Here is an 18,679-nt window from a genome sequence, read left to right on the forward strand (position 1 = left end):
AACTAAAAGCAGTTGATTTCATTAGTAGAACTATACACACACTATAAACTAAAAGCAGTTGATTTCATTAGTAGAACTCTCTTAATTTCCAGTAGAAAATGCCGGAATATGTCAAAAAGTATTTCTGTGAAATTACACATCTGTGCAAGTGAGGGAGCAGTTGTAGGTCAGGCTGTCTCCAATGGTGATTCTTTCTGGTTTTCACTACATTTGAGGTGGCTTTCCCTGTACCTATATCTTGTTGGGATTCAGTTTTTCCATCTGTTCTTTGGTATGTAGAACTAGAACATGCCAAAGCACAAACACAGGGTTTAAGTCTACCCTTGAAATCCACCCATAGATTGAGTTTGATGGGCCTTATGGACTCCTAGTGGTGATGGAAAGGAGGAATTGGGCCCCATGCACCCTGATGTCTGACTTCACTTCCTGTTTCTCTTTCCAAATCTATTTATTACAGTCACTGAAAATCATACAAGCATCCCTCAACAGAGGGGAAGTAACATATACAACCACTGTCAACAATATATAACAATGCAAAAACTAAGTATTCCAATTTGACTCTATTCCCGGGTCTCCATTTATTTCCTCTTTCACTATTTGCTTATATTCCTGTTTCCCCCTCCCCAAACACACCTCCGATTCACACCAATCACTTCCTGTTTCTCAAGAGCACTAGCAGCCAGGAATTTGAAGTGGCAGAGAGTCAAGAAAATCCTCCCCACTCCCTCTGCTCTTCTGTCTCATGGGGGAGAACCATCCTAATTGATTTGCCATAGGCCCAACATCTCCCTAGGATTAGCCGGTTTCGCAGCATCTGGTATATAGCCATTGGGTAACCTATGACTTCAGCAATAATGTGTGACAGAAAATCATTTCCAAATTCCAGGGGGCAATATTTTGAGGTTTAGCATAGGACGGCAAAATGCCTTGTGCCAGTCCTAGAAGACATCTTGATAGGACCAGTTGGTTTGGTCTCATTGGAATCTTTCTCATCCCTGTTAATTTGGTACCTGGTCAGGAATTTAAAGGGAGTGGAGGATTCTAAAAGAAAGAATAAGATGAAGATGCCTGTGAATTCCTTATTTCTTTTCTACATGTTTTGATTATGAAGGCTGGAGCTTCTAGACTTCTACTATAGGACTGGACTTGTAAAATACTGAGAAATGAGGGTGAATATGTTCTGGAGCAGTGTTTTCCCAAGTGAAAATGGATAATACTTTTCTATAATCTCTGGACCAGGTCACTGTGAGCTGGAATTGCCCTAAAGATGAAGGAAGCAACTGAAATTTAAATATTATAAACGGGAAGACCAGACCATTCAGCTGTTTCTATGGAAGATGAGCTACCTCCAACTCTGCTTGGCAACTTTTATTAAATCCTGCTATATGGAGAGATTCCATTTATTTTAATTATACTAATATGTTGATGCTTGTTATGCGTTTAGAACATAAGAACATATGAATTGTCATATAGGATCAGATCAGGTTTATCAAAGCCAACAAGTTCTACTTGTTTTCTGGGTGACAAAAGCAGAAACCCCAATTAATTAGTATTGCCTGGAGTTTAAAGTACTTTGAAAGAAATAAGCCGCAACATCATGAGCAAATAAATCCTTGGATACAGTCATGCATGTAACTCGCCAAAATATCCCCTTTGTAGTGAACTCATAGAGAATTTGAAACTGTGGGAAGGCCCCCAATAATATATATATATACACACACATATATATATATATATATATATGTGTGTGTATATATATATATATGTATAAAGGTGAATTTTAAAAGCTCTACATGAGCCAAAGCTGGGAGATTCGTGCAGAAGTTGCGCCCGCGTGTGTTGTGCAGATTTTAAAAGGCACACGAGTATGTGTATTTCTCCCGGTACATGCAAAAAAAATGTTTTCTTAAAAAAGGGGAGGGTGTGGGCATGGTCTGGGATGGTCATGGGCGTAAGTATTTATGCGCACAAGTGCGCATGGGGGGTTTCCTACCATGTAACTTTGTTTCTGCATGGTTTTAAGGGTTAGGGCTAACAGGGTATAAAGTAGACTAGTAAACTAGGGGGGTTATTTTATGTCATGCATGCATATGTGAGTGTATTTATAAAATGGCTGCATCCATTAACGCGAGCCGGCATATGTGTGTACATGTGAACCCATGTGGCTCTTTAAAAGTTACTGCCATAGCATATATATGAGGTCAATATTGAAAAGGATTTATCTAGGTAACTTAAGTTACCAGGATAAAACCCAAGATTTAAATTTCCTGTCCAGCCAAATGGCAACATTCTACTGAGATAAAAAGATAGCATAGGTAGCGTGGGATATACTTAGTTTTGGGGGACTTGCCAGGTACTTGTAGCCTGGACTGGCCACTGTTGGAAACAGGATGCTGGGCTTGATGGACCCTTGGTCTGACCCAGTATGGCATGTTCTTATGTTCTTAAGGATGGGGGAGGAGGGCATTCTGGGAATGATGCCTAAATTTAACCAGGTTCACCTATTTTTAGCTATCTTTAGGAGGGTATATGCAGTGGCAGATGCACCTGGGTAATTCCCACTGAATAGCCCAGCTAATGTTACCCCAGTAACTTGCCGCTCGCTGAACCACTCAGTATGGACCTCATATATACTTTTAGTATAGTACAAGGAAATTCACAAACAAACATTTTATTTCTGCATAGTAATGGACAAATTAAACATTTATCTCTCTTTTTTTATTTTTTCATGCATTTAGGTATTCTACTGTTTTTTACTGGAATGGGGATCAACATTCATAGTGATCACATGCTACGAAAGTTAAGGAAGCCAGGAGAACTAACTTACAAGATTCCCCAAGGTAAAATAATCATTTCTTTTTTAAGAATGTAAAGCAGAAGAAAAATAAAGGCCTATGACACAGGTAAGTTTAGAAACACACAGTATTGCTGTGCACATTCTAGGACTCCAGTTGATGCAAAGGCGAAGTTTAATAAACTGTAGCACAAAAAGCAATTCCTGCCTTGTCTTTTAGGTTTCTCAGGTATTTTAATCATCTTCAGTCACCTCTTTTGACAAAAATGCTTAGCTTTTAAATTATGACAAAACAGGGATAGGGTGTGTGATTCTGTTAAGTTGCCAGCTGAAGAGGTCACTGCAGACACAGACAAATCATTTTTGAATGTCAGGCATAGGAATAAGAATCTGATGTGCTGTAGTAACTGATATAAATGAGGATGAAAGGTGACTGTAGATAGAAGATGAGAAAATATCCTACAATCTATTTTTTTTTGGCTCTATTGTACTTTGCCTCAGGCAATTTATTACATTTTTAAGTATTAAATTGTATTTATATTCCACCTTTCAGCACTTCAGAGTAGATTACCTATGGTACTTGATTGATTTCCCTACCCCCAGATGGCTTACAATCTAAGGGGTGTATTTGCTAAGCCACGTTAAGCATTTACAGCGCGAGAAATGTCTTGCGCTAGCGATCGTGTATGGTATGTTTAAATACGGAAAGTATATCTAACCCTCTATATATTCACATTAACATTCGTAGAAAAAAACAGAGGTAAATAAGATTACATCATACATCTTTACAAATAATTTTTATTACAAAAATATTTTAAGGCTACACATAAATTTAAAAAATGTATGTGTATATATCTCAAATGGCAAATTCTATGAAATAACCATTCACACATAGGAATATTCCTAAGGTGCACAATATCAACTATTTTTTTCCAAATATATCTAAATTAGCTTAATCAGTCTTAATCACACATACTATCATTCATCCATCATTTTGCGATTCCCAGCCCCGGAGGCCACAGGCCGGGACAGCCTATCTTCCAACGCCGGGCCCTGGTCTCGGTCCCGCTCTCCTTGGCGGCAGCAGGCAGCCGCCTGTGCGGCCAGGCCGCAATTGCTCCTCCCGGCACAGGTTTTTCCCTGACGTCCTGCAAGGCTGCAGCGGCCACGTGGGAGACACCGCCTCTGCTGTCCTCCTCGGGCGCCTACCCCTAGGCGCGCGCACACGCTACCTCCTGAGATTTAAAGGGGCTGCAGCAGGGAAAGCTCCCATGGCCCCTAGTGATGGTGTCAGCCGCTCCAGGGTATATAAGGCAAGCTCTGACAGTCAGAGCTTGTCTTGGCAACAGGTCTCCTCGCTGATTCCTGGTTGTTGTTCCTGAGTTGCTGTTCCTGCTCCTGAGTTCCAGTTCCCATTCCAGTTCCCGTTCCTGCTTCTTGCCCTTCAGACGGATCTCGGCTTTTGACCCGGATTGTTCCTGACCACAAGATCAGCCACCTGCCTCTGACCTCCGGACCGGACCCGTCTCTGTCTTTCGCTGCCTGCCTTGGACCTCCAGCTCCTGCCAGCCGCTTTCCTCTCCTGGCTGTACCCCGTGGGATCATCCACACAGAGGCCCACCCAAGGACTCAACCTGCGGGGAATGTGGGCTGGTAGTGGCGAAGCTCCTGCTGGCCTCTGCTTCCCGTCTGGCCTCGCCTTCCGTCGATGGGGACCTGTGGGGTCCTTCCCCACAAGTACAGCCAACTCCACCTCGAGCCAAGGGTCCACTCACGCAGCACATTAATTATACCCACACATTCACATACACCATAAAATAAAATAAACCTCAGATAAGATACCCAATATACCACCTTCCAAAATCCCAAACAATTTTTATAAAATATTCACCAATAACAGATTTAAACTTAGCCATAGATAATACTGTTCAGGGTACATATATACGCGTATATTCAGTTGCTTAGCCATGCCACTGAATATACCTTGTAACTTAGCCAGATAAGTTACTTAATTGGGCCAGGTTTGAATATTGACCTCATGATGTCTAATAATCTGATCTTACAGGACTGTTCTGGAAAGGGCTGTGATGGGAACATAATGATTGTAAGTTTAATAATCACATTTTCAGAGGTGACCGTGGGCCTGAAAATTAATTTGGAAGGGGGTGCAGGTTAAAGGATCTTCTTTTGTAACGACAGTGTATAAAATGCCTAAATAAATAAATAAAAATAAAGTAAATAAATAAAAGCTGAAGAACGTAGGGAAGGGGGTTCCCAAACCTCTCATGGAGTCCCCTGGCCATTCAGGTTTTACAGGATACTGTAATGAATATACACGTGTGAGAGGAGGGTGGGGGGTTAACTCAGGGCCTGTGGCTGCATGGTGCCTCACAGGCCCTGTGCTGATTTTATTTTATGTTTCTGAAACTTTTGCTGCTGCCATTGTTCTGAGATCAACAGCATTGCAGCCAGCACTGGAGCATAGGAAGGAGGAGAGAGATAGGGGGGATAGGATAGGGAGCTACTTCTGGGCAGAGATGAAGAGGGAGCCAAAAAAAGGTATTGCTGCTGAGCAGGAGGTTGGGAGTGAGGGGCGGCGGCTGCTGCTGGGCAGGGAGATGAGGGGAGATGGGACTACTGCTGGGAAAGAGTTTGTAGGGGAGAGGGGGCTTCTGTTGATCAGAAGTTTGGGGGAGAAGGGCTACGCCTGGGCAGGGTTGGGACAGGGGCTGCAGCTGGGCAGGGGTGAGGAAGAGAGAATGAGAAGCTGTTAGGCAGGTGATGGGTGGTAGAGAGAGGAGGGATGCTGCAGGTCAAGGAAGGGAGGAGGGAGAAAGAGGAGGATACAGGGCAAGGAGTGAGTGGGGAAGAAAGTGTGGAATACAGGGCAAGGAGTAGATGGGGGAGATAAAGGGGAATTCAGACTAAGGGTGGGGGATCCAAAGGGGTTGCAGGACAAGTAGTGGAGGTGTGAGAAAGAGGGGGGCCCAGGGCAAGTGAAGGGGAGAAAAAGAAGGGCTATGTGTTATTGTTTGGACCCTTGGACACTGTGGCTGCTGACCATGCCCACGGGGGGGAGTCCTGTGAAGGGCCACAGGTCAGGATCAGCTTTAGGACACACAACACAGATAGATCTTTTATTAACAGTACTGAGGAGCCACCAGAGGTGGCAGTAGTGAGCAGAGATGAAGCCCGGCTGGGCTTGTAGTCCCTCAGGGCTCTGGAGCAGTGATCCCACAATGGCTGTGCTGTAGTGAAGAGAAACTGAGATAGTGAGTACAATGAAGTATATGCAGGGTTCTGGAATAGAGCCTCGTTGGTTGAGTACTCACACAGCGTTTCTCCCGGTAGGAATCATAGGAGCTGGAATAGAGGCAGGCCCTCGAGGAGCGAGTACCTGGTTCCAGGGAACAGCTCTGAGAGAGAAGTAGATAGTAACTCACTGATGGTGTAGGCAGTGGTATCTGCCAGGCAGAAGTGAAGTCCAGGAGCGAGTCCAGGAACATGGGCCCTCGAGGAGCGAGTACCGGTTCCATTCAGCAACCTGAAAGAGAAGAGAGAGGCCCCCGAGGAGTGGCTACCCCAATAGAGTAAGTCCAATAATCGAGAGGCAGAGTAGCTAGGTACGGAGAGCGAATCCCATCCATAAGGAGTTCACCAGTATGAATACCTGTTCCTTGCTAACTCGAATAGCTAGCAGTAGTGTAGGCTTTTTGTATCCGGGATGGGTGACGTCATCACAGGGGGACGCCCCGAGGTTCGCGCCAAAGAAAGTATTTGAAGCAGGGCCGCGCGGCGCACACCCTAAGGCAGCTGGACACCATGGCAGGAGGCAGCGCCCAAGCCAGACCGGGGATGCTGGAGAGGACGGCAGGCAGACGCCACGGCAGCCAAACATCCATCAACCACGGGAGGAGTCGCCAGAGAGGTAAGGAGGGTGGAGTGGAGACATCGGGCAGCGACAGTCGTAACACTATGCAGGGAAAGAAGTGGGGAAAGAGGGGATGCAAGGCATAAAGTGGATTGGGGAGAGGAGGATGCAGGGAAAGGAGTAGAGGGAAGAGAGAGGGGATGTTGGACAAAGGATGGGGGAAGAGAAAGAGTGGGATGCTGGGTAAGAGGGAAGAAAGAGAGGGATATGCTATGCTGGAGCTGCCTTCACCCAGAGGGACAGCTGTTCCTTTGCCATTAAAGGAGATATTGCTGTGCTGGAGCAGCGCACATAATTCAGAATATCTGCTCCCTACACCAAAAAGCTGGACTTGGCATTGTGAACTCTTACTAGAATGGTCCTTTGTTGAAATAGAAGTCTAGTCAGCCTTACACAATAAATAGTACATAAAAACATTACCAACACAGTGCATTTCCTGAAACTTCTGGAAAAGTCTAGAAAGGCATTTCTGGGCATACATGGGAATTCCTGCAAAGCCACTACTTCACAGAGTGCAGAGCCCTGTTAGACAGAAATATTCTACCATTTTCCCATGGTAGAATATTTCTGTCACTTTCCTTTCTGATTGAGTTTTTTCATTCTATTTTTTTAGCCTGTACTCATTAGCTTCTTAATCAGATTTTTTGGCTCTTTAAGTTTCTGAGGTTTTTTTTTCAACATGGCCTTCTTGATCCCAAGTTTTTCCTTCAGTTTAGCCTTGTTTCCAAAACAATTTTGTCTTTTGTTTCTCCTCATCAATTGTCCTAACAATGGCCAAAAAAATATCCAACAGTTTCAGATATTGCCCATGCTGCAATCACAAGTGTTCTTTATGGATCATGATGAGATTTCCATCCATTGCCTGGGATTAATAACTTTTATATGCCACCACTCATAAAATCAAAGCAATACACTTAATAAAAATATGGGTAACATCTGCTCAAAGATGTCACCCAGTGTAATCAAGCCCCAGCAACTGATACCTGTGTCTGTCTTCTCCATCAAAGAGAGGGCCAGTACATCAACACCTGCACCCAAGGCATCAGTTCAAAAGGATTCAGGAGCCATACCAATAGTTGGCGTTCCTTTGACAGAAACAATGCATCAATATTCTTTGGACCAAGATAAAAGAAAAGGCCCAGGGAACTTGGTACATGAAAGGAATTCCTCAGGGTCGAGCTCAGACCTAAAGAGAGTCAGCATCAAGAAAAGGTATTGAAGCATTTGCACTGATCTTCTTAGGTACATTCGTCCAGGAGCAAACAGCTTCGGCAGGAATTCGGCTCAATGTCATAAAGTGATACTCAGTTGCAATGGTCCCTTAGGGTCACAACCATGGCCATTGGTACATCCTCTCTTGATCACGCAGGAGGAACTAACCCTCACTTGGCATCTCAAAGAGGTAGAGGTGTTGGTATCAAACACTTTGACACCATCTATAGTGCTGATTGAACTGCTCCTCAAGAACTTTGCTATACCACCGTGCATTTCGGCATTACCAGGAGATGTTCTATAATGAGGCAAGATGAAGCAAAATTATAGGGATGGCAGCATGTGCCCCCAAAAGCACCTCTGCCGTGGCCACCTCACTTTGAGTATGCATGCAAACCAGCTACTAAAATGTAATGAAAAGCCAGCAGGGTTCCTGTACCATAACAAAAGGAACATGACCTGCACAGTGGTACTGAAGGCATGGCAGGCCACAATGAAGCCCATCCCACTGTGGCCCAAGAAGACCTTGAAGCTTGGTGGGACCACAGCAGAGCCTTTCCCATCATGACCCAAGAAAACAGAGACTTCATCTCTTTGTGGCCTGAGAAGATCCAGAGGTTCGGCAGGGCCATGGCAGAGCCCATCTTGCCACGGCCTGAAAAGACTTAGAGGCCCTGCGGTGCTTGGAAGAAAAGACGCAGAAGTGAGGGGAGGGCTGAGAATGTATGTGTGAATGTGAGGGAGAAAGTGCTTGTGGGACTGAGTGAGAGAAGAATGTGTATGTGATAGCCTATGTAAGTGTGTGTGTGAGGGAGAAATAGGGTAGGTGTAAGAATGAGTTTGTGTGTGAGTATGTATGTGTAACCCCTATTCAAGAAAGTTGCTGAATTCTGATGGGGCCTCTGGTAGCTCGAGTAGTAGGAGGCTTGATAACAGCCAGAAGAAACAGGAGGCAGAATCTGACTGTTCCGTAAGTGCACTTTATTTACAGTGAAACAAACTCAAAACAGTTATAACAGAATACCTTTTCTTCAGGAGTCAAAATAATTAATACAACTCACCTTACTTAGGTACAACACAGTCCTTAAACTCATCAGCTGCTTACAAACGGTAGCGCTCTCTCTGCTCCCCAGGGCTTCCTCCAACCCTCTGGGCCCTGGTCTCTTATCTCTCATCTTCAGTGATCTACCATAACCCCAGAATCCCTTGCTGGATTGGAACTTAAGGAGGACTGGTTCAGATAGCTGTGGCCAATCCTTTAAGGTATTCTGAGATATTTTCTTATATACTCCCTCTCATACCCTCCCCCTCAGCTCAACCTTGTCAGGCCGGATGTCCAACCATATCCGGCTACTTCCTGGCTCCACCTCAAAGATGAACCATTCTCAGGTGGGTTGCCCTGACCTTCTATGAGATGTTGCCACAGGGCTGCAAACTGGGAACAGTCGCTTCCCAGAATTACTGGGTACAAGAGGTCAGGAAGGATTCTCACTTCCATAACACCTTGACTTGCCAGGGCCGTCAAGTACCCAAATTTGCAAGTTGGGTACTCCTGTTTGTCCCCATGTACACAGGTAAAGGTCTCTTTTTCTCTTGTGACTGATGTGCTCTTTTTGGAGCATGTCCTCATGAAACGAGAGTTTCCAGATCCTGAATCCACCAAAGCTTGGTAGGGAATGTCGCCAGTTCCACCTGGATTATGAATTCCTTACAAGGCTGATGAGAAATATCCATTAGGCTACAACTCTGCAGTTTTGCAAACATGTTTGTCCACTCTTGTTCCCATTTTTCATTTTCATCCTGGGATTCTGTCTTCACCCCTGCTCTTTCCTGTTGCTGTTCACACTCAAAGTCATCTAGCCATGGACACTCTTCCACGATATGTTCCACCGCCTTACAAAAAGAGCATGCCCACTGAGTGGGTTTTCTTTGGCTTTTAACAGTTTCCTTCAAGGGTGCCTCAATTCCGGCCCTTCCAAAGGGGCAGCTGTCCTTCTGATGCCCATTCCCTGCACAGAGGGTGCAGAAAGCAAAAGTATCTAAAGTTTCATCCTTGGGGCAGCTTGACTGCTCTGAGGTACCTTTCTTCTTCCAAGGTGAGAGTCTTTCCTGCTTTGGAGTTTTCCTTTTGCCTCCAGGAATTTTACTTTCTAGTAGGGGCTGGGTCACTAAGATGACATCCAGAACTTCAGGTCTCACAAATCGGCAGTCCCTTGCCAAATGCCCTCTCTGGCCACAGTTATAGCATGTGGATGAGACTCTGGCATGGGTTCTGGGTCTAGAAGACGAGTTATCTACCTCTGAGGGATGTTGCTGGGGCCCCCGTTTCTCTGTGCTTTGCCAGAGATTTTGTACCGGCCTCCTTTCTAGCTGCCATATGCCATCAGACATTAATTGCACCTGGTGGAAGACTTCCGCCACTTTTAGGGCTCTTTCTAACGTAAGGCTTGTATATCAGCAGACCCAGTTCCACATGGGCATGTCAAGCCGTCTAGCCCAGAAGCATTAGTTGGGCTACTTTGAGTCCAGTCTTTGCCCTCAGCTGCAACCACTTCCAGCTGGAATCCTTTAGGTGGTGAAAAAGATTTCAGGGGTTCTCCCCGGGCAGCAGATAATCACACCAGAACTGCTGCCGGTATGTGTCTGAGGTATAACCAGCTCTCTCCAGGATAGTGGCTTCGACTTCCTTATAGGTGGTCATCCCATCTAGGTTGGCTACCTAAAAAGCCACTTCTGCCCATAAGCAAATTAGCCAAAAAGGTCAGCTAGCTGGCTTCAGACCAAGCCGACAAGTAGAAGGTCCTCTCAAAGATTTTCAGGAAGATTCCTGGGTCCTCTCCAGCCTTCATTTTAAACATGATGTAGTGAATTGAAATTGCCTGCATTATCTTGCCCAAAGCAGTCTGCATGGCCTCTGCCAGCTGAGTTAGCACTGCGTGTTGCTGCGTTAATCATTATTGCAGCGCCCACTGCCCATCAGTTTGTAACTGGGGCCAACCAATGGCACCATGTGACAGGGGCCAACCAATGGCACCGGTAGCCCCTGTCACATGGTAGGGGCTAAAGGCCACCGGCGCCATTTTGGTTAGTGGCAGCCGAGGCCCCGGGAGAGGCAGATTGCTCCTGGGACCCCACCTGAACCACTAGGTATTTTGTAAGTTTTCTTTTTTGGGGGGGAGGAGGAGTTGGGGCTGCGGCTGGGGTCTGTGCAAGGCTGAAGGTGCCTAGGGTGCCCAATCCCCTTGCACTGGCCCTGGCTCCCCCACCCCACCCCCGGCATGTTCAGTTCTGTGGCCATGGTGAAAACAACTGGGGCACACAAGCATGGAGAAAGGTGACAGCTGCTCTTGCACTCTAGGCTTCTCTCGCCTTCAGATAAGCTATCAGGTGGTGGCGACTCATTTCCCTGACAGCCGCATTCTCTACAACCTGCCTCTGCAGTCCCACCGCAGCAGGAACAGCATCCCAACTGGAAGGGCTCAATAACAGGGGCTCCTTTTCCCAACAGCCCTGCTGATTTTGGCAGCTGTTTTCTGCTGCCTATAATGGGGGACCCACTGGTTTTGGATCCAACATGTCTCCTATGTCTCCTCCCAGCTGATGACAACAGGAAGCTCAGGCACTGGTTTTAACACCTCCTGCATGGACTTCACTATTACCACCCCAAGATAAGTGGCACAGGGATTCTCACTTACAACTCCTCCCCCACAGGCAGGGACAGTAGACATTCATCCCTTTGGCGGCCTTTTTGTCAACTTTTGCCAAATCACAGCAAAGTAACTTAACATCATCTTCTATATCACATGATTCCACTCTTCCAATGCCCTTGAGCCCCATGTAATCTCAATTCAAGGTATTTGCTGAACTTTTGCTGGGCCACAGTAAAACCCTGGGCTAAGTCCCAATTTTACAGTCACCAGTCCTTTTGCCCTGGGGTGTAGGTTCTTGATCTCTGGGAGGCAGACTGTCCTTCTAGGCACAGGTCATGTAAATGGAATCCCTTCTCCTTTTCTTTTACTGCGACCTCTCCCTGTAATGGGGCTGCAGGGAACAGACAGGACACCGTTGTGAGTGTTCCAAACTTAAAGTTTACTGTGATTTCTTCAAGTAAAATAGTCCAGTCACTTTGAATACATTGTCCAAACTGGATTTCTTTTCTCACATAACTCCTCTTCCCTCTCTGTGAATGTGTCTCTGTTATGGGCTCTTGAGATATGGTTTACTCCAGGGAGTGGAGTGGATAAGTTTCCTAGGTGAGTAGGTTATCCAAAATGTGAACAGGATCCTCTTCCCTAAAAAAATCGTAAATCTGAATGGGCCTTCAAATGTCTTGCTCTTCTCTCTCTCTTGTTCCTGATCTCCAGCTGCTCCTGTGGGGGAAAGATATTTTACTGGAAAAACAGGACTTGCTCTGTTCCAGCTTCAGGGTGAGGAAGGATGGTATAAAAAACTTCCTCACAAAACTTATAGGGAAAAAATAACAAAGTTCACAAACTTTTCTCCTTTCAAGGTGTCCAAGGGAAAAGTGCTGCTCTTATTCTTCTCACCCTGGCCTCTGGATATGGGGCATGCCCCTACATCATTTGAGACATGGGTCTCACCTGGAGATACAATCCAAAACTCCCCAAACTTCTAGAATTAGCCTCCTCACTAAAATGGATGCAGATCTTACAGGCAAAGAGTGCTCTGCAGGAAATTCTTCTCCCCACTGAATTTTAATTTTTATAATGTCTTATTGATTTTATTGTTTTACTATGTTGTAATAACTTGGGTGATAGTGGCTTGGAAACAGCCAGAAGGAATAAGGAGGCAGACTCTCTGGCTGTTTCCTTTTGTGCAATTTATTTACAGAAAACAACTGGAGTGCAAAGCAAAACAAACAAATGATGCAGCTCGCCTTAAAGTTCAGGTAGCACAGAAATGTCACACATAGCAGGTTTTAGCGTAGGCTGGCTTCTGCCTGATGCTGTGGAAGTGGATCCTTGGACCGAGGTGAGGTTGGCACAACCCACAAGTAGGAACTCTGCAGGTCCTCACCGTCAGCAGGTGGAGCTGGCTGGAGCAAAAGCACAACAGGAACTTCACCTCGTTCCCTTTAGGTTGAGCCCTTGGGTGCCAGGGCCAGCTCGATTTAGGCGCAGGCCTCTATGAAGAGAAGAATCTGTCGCAGAAGAGGTTGTTCACCAATGGAAAGAAAATGAAGTTAGTCCAAGCAGAGGTCGGGGCAGGCAACAGATAGCAGAGATTAGAGCAGGCTGAGGTCAGGGGCAGGCGAAGTTCAGCAAGACAAGGAGCAAGCAGTAGCCACAAGGCAGGCAGAAGTCAAATGTGGTCAAGAAGCAGTCCAAAGTCAAGCCAGGAATCCAAATGAAGACAAGTCAGGAATCCCAACCAAGGTCAAGCCTAGAAGTCAATCTAGAGGGAAGGAGGAACAGCAGGAAGACACTAAAGACGGATGAGAAACCATATGACAGGAAAGCAAGAACTCCAAAGACACAAGAAGGAACCAGGACTACAAAGACAAGGCACTGGAACAGAATGAGGAACAACGAGGCAAACAACTACTCCAAGGAGTTTGGTCTATTGCAAAGGCGTCTGAGGCAGGACAGAACAAGCCTTATATAGGAGAAGGCATCTGATGTCATCTACAGGTGCTGCAGTGGATTTCCCACCATGGGCCCTTTAAATGCGCCTGAGAAGTGTGCACGCCTAGGGACACCCTGCTCAGCTGAGCGGTGTTTGTAGCACTCTGCGTCAGGCCTGTGTGGTGGTCATCTGCATCTTCTCTTGGGGAACAGCCATAGTGTGCCCCCCTCGACCTGGGGCTGGAGGTAAGAGCGTCTGGTTGCAGGACAGACCCACAACTGGCCAAACAGAACACCTGCTCCCTGGGGCCTCTCTAACCCTTCTGGGCCTTATCTTCTTTAGCTAGGCTGAAGGGATGCTCCCTGGGCTCAGAATCCCTTGCTGGATTGAAACTTAAGGCAGACCAGGCCAGAGAGCTATGGCCGGTCTCTTAAGGTGGTTTAAGAAGTTTCCTGTTGACTCCCTCATATACCCTCCCAATCAGCTTAACCTTGCCAGGACAAGCACCTGCCTGTACCAGGGACACCTCTCTGGACAGAAAATCCGCATTAGCATTATCCCTTCCTGCCATATGTTGGATCTTATAGTTGAAGGGCTCTAGGGCCAGGACCATCTCATCACCCTCGCATTGGTTTCCTTATATCAATTTATCCATGCAAGCTGTTGGTGGTCCGTTACACACATGAACTGCCATCCCAGCTGGTAGTAGCGCAAGGCTTCTAAGGCCCACTTGATTGCCAAGGTCTCCTTCACGACTGAAGAGTAATGCCTCTCCTGAGGCATCAGCTTCCATCTAATGTATACCACAGGATGTTCTTGACTAACCTTCTCTTGTTCCCAAACCTACTTAACCCACTTCTGAGTCATCGGTCTGCACCATGAAGGGTTCTGTGAAGTCTGGACTTATCAGGACTTTTTGGTGCATAATACCTCTTTCAGACCTTGGAAGGCCTTCATTGCTTCAGCTGACCACTGGATCTTCTCTGGTGCTTTCTTCAACAACAGCCTTGTGAGAGACTCCATCTTCTCTAAGTAATTGAGGATAAACCTTCTGTAGTATCCCATAAGGCCTAGGAATGCTCTGACTTTTATTTTTGTTTGTGGGACTGGCACCCTGGTGATTGCTTCAGTCTTCCAAGTCTGCAGATGAACCTTGCCCTTTCCTATGGTGTAGCAGAGATACTGGACTTCTTGCCCTCCCAATAGGCACTTCTTAGGCTTGGTATTCAGTCCTGATTTCCTCAGACTGGATAGCACAGCCTGGAGTTGGCTTAAATGTGTCTTCCAGTTTGGGCTGTACACCATAATTTCATCCAAGTAAGCAGCTGCATACCCTTAATGCGAGTGGAACAGACAGTCAACTAAGTGTTGAAACACTGTGGGGGCACCATGGAGTCCAAATGAGAGGACGGTAAACTGGAAAAGTCTCACTGATGTCAAAAATACAGTCTTCTTCTTTGCCGCTGGTGTGAGAGGTACCTGCCAGTAGCCTTTTGTAAGTCCGGAGTAGAGATGAACTGGGCTCATCCCAGACGTTCAGTTCATCCACTTGTAGCTTTGAGTATGTATTGAATTTTGAGACCTCTTTGACCTTTTTAAAGTCAATGCAGAACCTTATGCTCCAATCTGGCTTCAGCACCAACACTATTGGTGAGGACCAATCACTGTTAGACTCCTCTATAACCACAAACCAGAATATCTCCTTCACTTCAGATTCAATGGTGCAAGTCTTGCCTCGGAAATCCAATAGGATCGTTGCCGTACCACAACTCCAGGAAGCGTAATGATTTCATGCTGTACCAGGTGAGTACAACCTGGTAGGTTTGCAAGATCTCCTTGTTTTGCTCCGCCGCCTGCTTTATGTCATCTGTCTGTGCAGTGGACAGCTGCTTTCTGAAAGAAATCTGGGTTTGGTCCACTTTAGGTCCAACCTCTGAACCAAAATCTCCTTCTTGCACCACTCCGCACTCCTGTGCAACCCACTTCTTCAGAAAGTTTATGTGGTAGTTTGAGTTTTCTTTCATTTATCTAGTTGGGCTGTTTTGTAATCCCAGGTCCTGTTTTCTCAGAACTTCATAGGGTCCTTCATAATGGCTTATCAACTTGCTTTCTAAAGATTGGAGGAGGACAAGGACGCGGTCCCCTGGCTAGAATACTCTTTGGTCTGTAAGACAATTGTAACCTTGGACTTAGGTAGCCTGAGCCTTCTCTAGGCATAGGCAGGCTGCCTCCCTAGCCTTTTTTAGGAAATCCTGAACTTGGAGAACATAGTCAACGAGATTCTTCCTGGTGTTCCTTTCACCTTACCAAGTCTTGTGAGTTATGACCAAGAGTCCTCTCAGTCTCCTCCTATATAGCAACTCAGAAGGGGAAAACCTATCAAGCTCTGTGGCACTTCTCAGATTGTGAACAGCACATAGGTGGCAATGAGTCTCAATTATTGCCATCCTCAGCCACAAATTTGCTCAACGTTTGTTTGAGCATCTGATTGAAGCGCCCAATGAGGCCATCAGTCTGCAGTTGATGCACCGAAGATGTAGAGTTTTTACCTTGCAGAAGATGCAAAGTTGTTTTATTACCTTGGAAACAAATGGGGATCCTGATCCATCAGGATATCCTTGGGCAGACTGTCATGAAAATACCTCCATTAGGGCAGCTGCCACCATTGGGATTTTCATATTCTGTAGCGGTACTGCTTCCGGATATCGTGTGGCATACTCCAGAATGGTGAGGATGTACTTATTTCCCTGAGTAGATCTCTCTAGAGGCCCCACAAGAACCATGCCCACCCTTTTGAAAGGGGTCTCAGTTATGGGCATTGGTATGAGAGGTGCCACCTGTACACCAGCAGACTTTGTGAGTTGGCAGGTAGGTCAGGACCAGCAATACAACTGGATCTGTTTATGTAAGCCCAGCCAATAGAACTGTGCCAAATTTTTTTCTCTGGTCTTTTCCTCTCCCAGCTGACTCCCTAGAACGTGGCTGTGAACTAGTTGCACAACCTTATGGTGATATTGTTTGGGATCTAGGAGTTGTTATATCAATACCCCTTCCACACATTCCTTTCTAACTCAGTAAAGTAACTTTAAATTGCTTCTGTCTCTTAAGTATCTCTGTGCATGTAGCTATATGTATAGGTTCAATCTTATGATGTCCTACCTTATTCTCCCAGGACTGCCACAAGTTCATATATTGGTATAACAGTTCTTTCAATTTTTGCATATCATCAGGGGAAAAATCAGAGTTATCAATCAGTCTTTTAATTTGTTCTTCAAAATTAATTTAGGTAGTGAGTTGTAGCACAGGTTCCTTTTGTATCTTGTACTATGGAACATCTTGATAGGAAATATTAGGTTCTTCTTCATCTATACCTATCACTTGTCCCTCTTTCTTCCATCTAGGTGACACATGACCAAATAGATAACTGTCAATTGTGTCCTATGTATGGTTGTAATATTCCACTGAGCTACTGGGGTATCCTCTTCTAGCCAATGTCAGGGAAAACCAGTAATTTCTGCCATTGTATCATAATGTCCCAAAACTGAATGGTTCCCATATTTACACATAAGCCTGTTCATGTCACAATCTATTATTCTTCACTAATAGTCTTTTCTGGTGTAGTTTTAATTTTCTGAACCTTTACAGTAGTTTTGGGACCAGTACTTCCCTGTGTACCTGTTTTCGGACCTATCTTCGGGAATGGTTTGGTTTGATTTGGACCAGTAGAAGCGGGCTGTTGAAATCTCGTTTGGGTTCCCAGGAGACGATTATCTGAATATCACCTGTATGATGGAGTTTGGTACCCAGGATCAACTCCATATCGCTGGGGGGACATATACCCTAGGATGACGATCATACCTTGGTGAGGGTTTCATTTCAGATGTACTCTCTCCTTGTGGTTTAATCTCCTGGGGCCAGTCTCTAGACCTGGTCTGTTGGTCATATAACACCTCTAGCTTCACTCCTTGCCACTGAACTCACCTTCTGGGTTGATTATTATGCCCCCTAGATCCTGGTTCCTCCCCAGGACCCTTGCCATGGGAACGACCCAAAGGATCAAGGCCAAAAATGTGAAATATTTCTGACAATATATGTTCTATGTGTCCTGCTTTTTCTGCATCTGTGGCATATTCCTTGAATCTCCTGTTCATTTCTGCCACCAGATGTGGAGAAGCTATTATACTTCTCAGTATATCCCAAACCATCCCAAAACTTCCTTGGGTAAACATTAGGCCCATCTTAAAGGATATGCCTAGCCCATTCTTCTGATATATTGTTCTTAGGGTGTCCTCAAGCCTGGAAACAGGGACTACACCCATTGACTTTGTATATAGGGCTGAAATAGATGTTTCCCATGTAGCTTTTCCTAACGGAGTCAGTGCACATGAGCTGGGTACCAGTGCATTAATTATTCTCTGTCTGGTGTCAGGATTATTAACACTCGCCACACCTTCAATTCCAGCAATCTTACTGCCTAGCCATACCGCAATATCCCTAATATTAGTGGGTGTTGATCCAATAACTACCCTTATCTGAGTGATAGGTAATATAGCAATTGCAGCCGATGCAGCAGTAGGTCTTACAGTGGCTGCTCCTACTACAGAATACAGATCTCATCATATCTCATATAATACTTCTCATTAATGCTATTTCAGTTCTACACTGATTAGCATTTAAATTAGCCACCTCAACTGCTGTAAATGGGGAGTGCCCTTCTGAAACAGGATCTCCTGGAATCCAAGGTTCACTAGCAACCAGTCCATGTCTGTTAATTGAGGCAGGAAAATCTAATGCTCCTCCTTTCCAGCCTGATACAGTTAGTGCTATAGTAGTAATAATTATAGAATCATGTCTATTTACTTCTCTATCTACTATTCTCCAAGTAGATATTAGTAATTGGACAAGGGGCTACTGAGCAGTTTCTTGAGAACATATTTCAATAGTCAAATACCACTTGCTCCCCATCCCCCATGCTGAATTCTCAAAGTAGCATTTTCTTGATCACCTAAAATTGGATAGCCTCGTGCAGTGATTTCCAGTTGAAATGCCAGCTAACCCTGAATTGTTGAACTATTATGTAGGGCTTAACTCTACCCTTTCTAGGTACCTAAGTTTAAGAAAAAGAGATCCTTTAAAATTTTAACTTTGTCTGAGTA

General features: G+C 45.4%; 1 protein-coding gene across 2 annotated transcripts in view; it reads left to right on the forward strand.

Annotated features, from left to right (window-relative positions):
* Positions 1-18,679, forward strand: part of SRD5A2 (steroid 5 alpha-reductase 2) — a 229,142-nt gene that overhangs the window by 181,740 nt on the left and 28,723 nt on the right. For both annotated transcript variants that reach the window (XM_029593943.1, XM_029593944.1), the window contains one exon: positions 2,739-2,840. In XM_029593943.1, coding sequence (XP_029449803.1) covers positions 2,739-2,840 — 102 coding nt within the window. The remainder of the gene's footprint in view (positions 1-2,738; positions 2,841-18,679) is intronic.

The sequence above is a fragment of the Rhinatrema bivittatum genome, chromosome 3 (genome assembly GCF_901001135.1).
Source record: "Rhinatrema bivittatum chromosome 3, aRhiBiv1.1, whole genome shotgun sequence".
Classification (NCBI taxonomy): Eukaryota; Metazoa; Chordata; class Amphibia; order Gymnophiona; family Rhinatrematidae; genus Rhinatrema; species Rhinatrema bivittatum.